This window comes from Convolutriloba macropyga, unplaced genomic scaffold (genome assembly GCF_964194025.1).
Source record: "Convolutriloba macropyga unplaced genomic scaffold, txConMacr16.3 SCAFFOLD_6003, whole genome shotgun sequence".
Classification (NCBI taxonomy): Eukaryota; Metazoa; Xenacoelomorpha; order Acoela; family Convolutidae; genus Convolutriloba; species Convolutriloba macropyga.
The window spans coordinates 1-6,498 of record NW_027449475.1 but is presented as its reverse complement, the minus strand read 5'-3'; the positions used below and the strand labels follow the sequence as shown (position 1 = coordinate 6,498).

At 61.2% G+C, this 6,498-nt stretch overlaps 1 protein-coding gene across 1 annotated transcript; it reads left to right on the top strand.

Annotated features, from left to right (window-relative positions):
• Positions 1-3,958: 3,958 nt before the first annotated feature.
• Positions 3,959-5,470, top strand: LOC142355058 (uncharacterized). Its single transcript, XM_075407341.1, has one exon. It carries the CDS (start codon positions 3,959-3,961, stop codon positions 5,468-5,470), a length of 1,512 nt encoding a protein of 503 aa, XP_075263456.1.
• The last annotated feature ends 1,028 nt before the right edge of the window (positions 5,471-6,498 follow it).

Genomic DNA, 6,498 nt, shown 5'->3' with positions numbered 1-6,498 from the left:
GAGCTCGTCCGCGATGTCAGCGAGCTCTGCCAAGTAGGTGTCCTGCGACAAGTAGACATCCTGAGCCGCGAGGTACGTAAGGTGAAGGTGTGGAGCTGCCGTTTGGGGGCCCGTGGCATCGGCAGGGCTTGCCTGGCTGGGGCCCTGTACCTGCGGCTCCCGCTGGGACAGATCCTCCCCGGCGGGGGTGTCAGCATCCTGCTGATCAGTGCAGGTATGTCCCGTGAGGTGTCATACCTTGATGACAAAGACGGAGGGACGGGAGGCGGCATGACGGCAAGCTGGGAAGCAAACTGGCAATGGAGGCGCGGAGGGCAGGAGGGACGGTGGAGAAGTGGGGCGAAGAGAGAGCGGATAGGTCAGGTCTGGAGAAGGGGGGGAGGGGGGAGGGGGCACAGGCGGGAGAGTACCTCTATTGCCGACTCGAGCTCGTCCCAGCACACCGCCGCAGGAACAAACCCAGCGGCGGCGACAGCAGCAGTCTCGTCCGCGTCGGAGGGTGAGGGCTGCGGCGGCTGTTGCTGGCCCTTGTCATCAGCCACAGGGGCGGACGGTGGGTCTGCTGGGGCTGCCTGCAGGCGCGCCTCGGGTATGGCGGCCTTAGAGGGCTTGGGCTCTGATGAGACGCTGCCATCGCTGCTGAAGAACTGTATTGTGGCAGAGGCGGCCCTTGCGGCCGCCCGCCCCACCACGTAGAACCCCATCCCGACCAACGCTGGGCTCCTGCGGAAGTGAAGGCAAACCAGAAAAGCTGTCAGGGACTGTGCCGCTACCAGGAAGGAGAGGGCTGCGATGACGGCACTGTCACTGTTCACAGCTCACCCCCTCCTTGGCCCCGGCTCAGGCCAAGCGCGAATCCAACGGTCACTGTGAGGGATTGGGTGAGAAGACAAAGCGGGGCCATGGCCTTGGAGCGTACCTGCACAGCTCGTTGATCTCTTTCAAGTGAGGCCTTTCTGGCCGTTGGCGGCGAGGCCGAGGGGGGAAGGCTGAAGGGGACTGTTCCGTCAGCTCCTCATCGAGCTCTGTGTCCACTGATGGCGCCTCGACGACGCGCGCTGCTGCGGCCTTTGATCGACGCCTGGGCCGGGCAGGGATCCTCGGCTGGTGTGGCATTGCCTGTGACAGGTCTTTGTCGTCATCTCCGCTCTGCAAGTTGGAGGCTGCTGCTCGGCAGGGCACCCCTGGAAAAAGCCACATTTTCACGCTGAGCTCAACCTCACGGCCACACATGTTCACGGGCCAGAATCAGGTTCAGGTTGTATCCGCGGCTAGGGAGGTATGCGGTCGAGGGAGGAGGGAATCACGAGCCGATTGCTCACCGGGGAGACGACTGGGCTGGAGCCTCGCGGGTGTCCTGCCAATGGCTGGGGGGCGCAGAGCAGGTGCATGCCGGACCACACCATCGCCGGAAGCTCCGGCAGCGCCAGCCTTTGAAATGTCAGACACAGACACAGACACACACACTGTTCAACTAAATTTGATGAGTGTAGACAACAAAAAGTTACCCATGTGGCACACGGTCTAGTGACATTCGGTCGGTCATGTATCTCACTTTCCACACCCCCGACTCTTAATCCTGGCAGTGGGTGGAGTATAGTGGAGTGATGGCGCGTCAAAGGGGCAACGAGGTGCGGAGAATCTGACTAAATTTAGGCCGCCTCTCGCCGAGGCAAGCCTCCCGTGTATCAACGGAGTGAAGCACAGAGATGAAGAAAGGAACTACATTCGTCGAAATGAACCGAGAGGGCGGGAGAGTTCCGAATTCCGAAAGGGAGGGGCTGGCGCCTGCAGGCAAAGCCCGACGTTAAAACTCGTATACCGAAGCCTGCGTATCGCTGGACGTCGCCATGCGTCACACGGGGAGCGGGAGATGGGTCGGCACCTGCAGCTTGGTGCCGAAGCATTCCTGACCAGTTGCCATGGTACAACAATCAGACACGGATCTTCAGCTGGAGATTGAGGGTGGGTCGCTGCACGCGATATGCAAGGGTGGAGGTCAAGCCTCCACGTACGGTTCTAGAATTTCTCCGCGCGGCGTTCGATCCGCCGGCTTGCCCGAAACTCACGGTCGCCAGCTCTAGCTGCACGGTCTACTGGTTTGGAGCGCAAGCGTTCCCGGATTTGAGGGGAGGGCGGCGTGCAGTCCAGTGCTCCGCCTGTGGGCCCCAGAGTGCTACCCCCGATCACGCGCCACACACGATCGAGCGGCGGACAGCCTCTGGTCGTGGACTCAAGCACATGTAGCAGCTCGCGACCACGAGTTCGGAATTTTCAATTTCGAACGTACCGAAACAGCCTACTACAAGACTCGGCTGTCAGCATGCCAGCTGGGCAGGATCATATCAAGGATCGGATACATGGCGAACCAAAATGTACGTTTCTTCAGCATATCCAAAAGGAAATCTGGTCAAATTCGTCCCCTAACGTTCGTATCTGGTCTGTACGTACTGGATTCACGTACTAGCTGCCTGAGGACTATGGTACGCGGTTTAACCCCAAGTCTGGCAGCTCTTCCTGGAATCGTTGCACGCTAGGGCCGACACGCGATCAGCTGTGCATGCTGTCCAGCTACACTCATGATGGCCGGTCCAGGCTCTACCTGCCTGGCAAGTCCACCGCGGCAGCATCCACGAGGAAACAGAGGCCATCACTGCATGCCATCACTCGACAGACTGGCAAGTAAGCTGCCCGTTCCGTTGTGCATTCACATACCAATCTTTTGCCCTTGCACGTTTGTGTGCGTGTGTGTGTGTGTGGAATGCGGTGCCTTGGGGCTGCACCCAAGGGACACGTTGATGCTATCCCGCCGTCCCCTCATCGCTGTGTGATGACACAATGCAGACGTGTGCTGAGCTGCCTCTTTCTCATTGCCTGAAGCCGGGACAGACCAAAGCCTGCCGTCACTGGCCCTGGTCTGCTGGCAACAGTTCCTCACGCAGACACCTCACCTCCAAACCCTCGCCTACACATCCCTCAAGAATGTCTTGTGCTGATCAGCGATTGCCTTCACCCATATACAGGCAGAACTACAGCAGGAGTCCAACTTCAGCCGCCCCCTGCAGCCTCAAGGCGGGTGCGCTTGCCATCCTTCATCCCATCCGAGAGCGGGCGGCAACAAGACCTCGCCAACTAAGCCGGCAGCCTGCCGGGAGGTCTCATGGCCACACAGGCAGCGACGGCAGGAGGCCTGCGACCCGTTCATCCGTGGGGTAAGCGACGCTGCTCGAGCCGGCCATTGCGTACAGGAATCTTAACGCATCAGAGGGCGGCCCGGCTACAAGTCGCAGCATCTTCCTCCAAGGGTGAGCTCTCGCGGCATTCCTGTGATCGTGTCCCCCACTTCAGTTCCTCTCATTTTGTGCGTGTGGCTTCCTCCAATGCGCATCGGATCACCGGCCGGAGGCTACGGGTGGCTGGGAGAGATCTGAGGAGGGAAGGGAAGGGTAAGGGGCAGCGCTGCTCAGTTTCCCACGCTGCGTGTGGCTGGGCTGTGACATGCTGCCCACCACACAGGTGCTGCAGCAGAGCAGGAGCCGGATGTTGTTGTGATAGGATCCGGGCTTGGAGGGCTGTGCTGTGCTGCAGTGCTCGCCTACTCCGGCGTCAAGGTCACGGTGTGTTTAGCTGCTCCTCATCTACCCATACCGGCCGGCAGAAGACTGCCAGAGCAATCACCATCCACAATCCTCTCGGAGCCTCAGTTGCATGTCGCCTCATCCCTCTTTGATCTCCCCTTGTCCGCGGTCTTCGCTGCCCTCGGCCCCCTGCCTCAGCTCCCCCCCCCCCCCCCCCCCCCCCCTTCCCCCTTCTACCATGTGCTGCATACCTCTATCGCATGCCCTCCTCCCGGCTTCCACTCCCTCCCACACGAGCAGGCCGCCCTTCCTCTGCCCACTCATACCTGTCTGTCTGAAACCTTCGCCCGCGGCTGCTGCTGCACCGCTTTGCCTCCGCCATGAAGGTGTGCGAGTCCCACACAACAGCGGGCGGCGTCGCTCACAGCTTCAAGCGCGGCGGCTATGAGTTCGACTCCGGGCCAAGCTTCTACCTGGGGCTGTCCGATCCCAAGGGGCAGTCGACCAACAGTCTGAAAAACGTTCTGGACCTGCTGGACGAGCCCCTGCCCTGTGCCACGTATGACCGATGGACCATGTACCTCCCGGAGGGCCAGTTTGACTGCATTGTGGACCCCGACGTATATGCATCGCAGCTCGAGAAATTTGCGGGCGCGGAGGGGGTGGCACAGTGGCGGGCGCTGGAGGCTCAGCTGCAGCCGCTGGCGGACTTCGCCGGCGGGATCCCTTTCGGGGCCATCCGGACGGACCCGTGGGTGGCCCTCTCAATGATGAAATACTTGCCTTCAGTCCCAGGACGTGCCACTGAGCTCTTCAGGGCGTGCGGCGGACTGGAATCCATGGTGGGGCAGCTGGAAGGTCCGTTTTCCGACATGGTCGAGGACGCCGGTGTGACGCAGCCCTTTGTGAAGAAGATGCTGGACCTGGAGAGCTTTGTGATCTCAGGCACTCTGGCCAGCGGCATGCCTGCTCCAGAGATGGCCTACATGTATGCCGAGCGCCACAAGAAGGGGGCAGTGTTGGACTACCCGGTGGGCGGCAGCCAGGCATATATTGATGCCCTGGTGAGGGGTATCGAGAAGTACGGGGGGACCGTCCAGCTGGGCTCGCATGTAGAAGAGGTGGTGGTGGAGGACGGCCGAGCAGTGGGCGTGCGCATCCGGAACCGTGCTGAGGTTCTGCGGGCCAAGCAGGCTGTTGTCGCAAATCTCTCGGTGTGGGACCTTCCGAAGCTGCTCAAGGGCCCCGTGGCCAGCGAGCTGCAGAGCGCAGCCTCACAAGTGCCCGAGTGCGAGAGCTTCCTGCATCTGCATGCCGGCTTGGATGCCACGGGGCTGCCACCGCCTGAGGAGCTGGGCATACACCACCTGGTGGTGCGTGACTGGGAGCTGGGTGTGGACGGTCCCCTGAATATCATCAACATCAGCATCCCTACGGCCCTGGACCCCAGCCTTGCGCCTCCGGGGAAGCACACCGTGCATGTGTATGGCGCCGCCAACGAGTCCTTTGACACCTGGGCGGGCCTGGACCGGTCCAGCCCGGAGTACGCAGCCCTGAAGGCGAGTGCCAGCTGCCCCACCTCACCTGGCAGTCTCCACAGTCAGGCTTACGGCGGTATCGCTCCAGAATCGTCCCTGCGGTCGTCTGCCTCTGCCACGTCCTGTCATCTCCCCCCTCCCCCCCCTGCCCTACCGCCCGTGCCCCTCGGCCCTCCCCACCCTTCTCCGTCACCGGCCATTCCGTGTGCGGCTGGACTGAACCATGCTCTCAGCGCCGTAGTTCCCTACGTGCAGCTCCTGCCTTCTCTGCATCTGAGTTTCAGCGCCTGCACGTGTTGCTCGGCCGCCAGGAGGAGCGTGGGCAAGTGCTTTGGGATGCCCTGGAGCGTGTGATTCCCGACGCGAGGAAGCGAGCGGAGGTGGAGATGATCGGCTCACCTCTCACCCATGCCCGCTTCAACCGACGCCACCGTGGCTCCTACGGCCCTGCGTACCCGCCGGGCGACTGGCCCTTCCCGGGGCCCGGTAAACAGCCTGGGCTACCAGAATGTCTCATCGCTTGTGGGGACTCCACCTTCCCCGGGATAGGGGTGCCATCCGCAGCTGCCTCTGGAGTAATCGCTGCAAACTCTCTGCTCCCCATTTGGAAGCATTTGAAACTACTGGACAAGATGCTGGCCACCAGTTGAACATGGCAGCCTTAAGCTCCGGACATCATGGAGCGCCAGGCCCGGCTGACCAGGCTGCCATTGAAAGTCTACCGGCCCAGAAAGAACAGTGCACAGGAGCAGCTACAAGCCTGCCCTGGATCAGTGTCCAGACATGAATAGCACAGCAGAATACTCCATGTGGTCTGGCAGCCCAGACACGCTGCCTTGCGACAGTTATCATGCAGTGGATGATAGGTATTGTAAATGCTGATACCGCCTCTCATTTTCCTCTGATCAATTTCAGCGCTCCAGCTGCTCCGTCTTGGGGCCAGCCCAGGGCCAGCCCTACGATCCGGGTGCCCCGGCCGGCCGGGGGCACCTGCGTTATGGAATTGGTTTTGTTTTTTCACCCCCGGGAGAAGGCCTGGCTGTGTCGAAAAACCCCTGCACCCCTGTTTCGAGCCCCTGCCCCACTCTTTCTTGTACATGGCATTCGGAGTTGGTACCCTTTAGCTAGATAGCTGGGGTAGGTAGGGCAGGCAAATAAGGCAATTGCCAGACTCCCCCCTGCTCAGCTCGGCAGGTCAAATTGCATTAAAAATTCCGTACAAGCACATGTTCCGCCCCCGCGCGTACAGCACGACGTACGACGTACGCGTAACCGCGAACCGCTCGCTCGGTTACCACTGTTTTCCCGGTTCCGGACTTAGTCGAATTTCGACGGCCGCTCCGGTCAGAGCGCTCGCTCATACCACCGCCGATCGGCTGCTG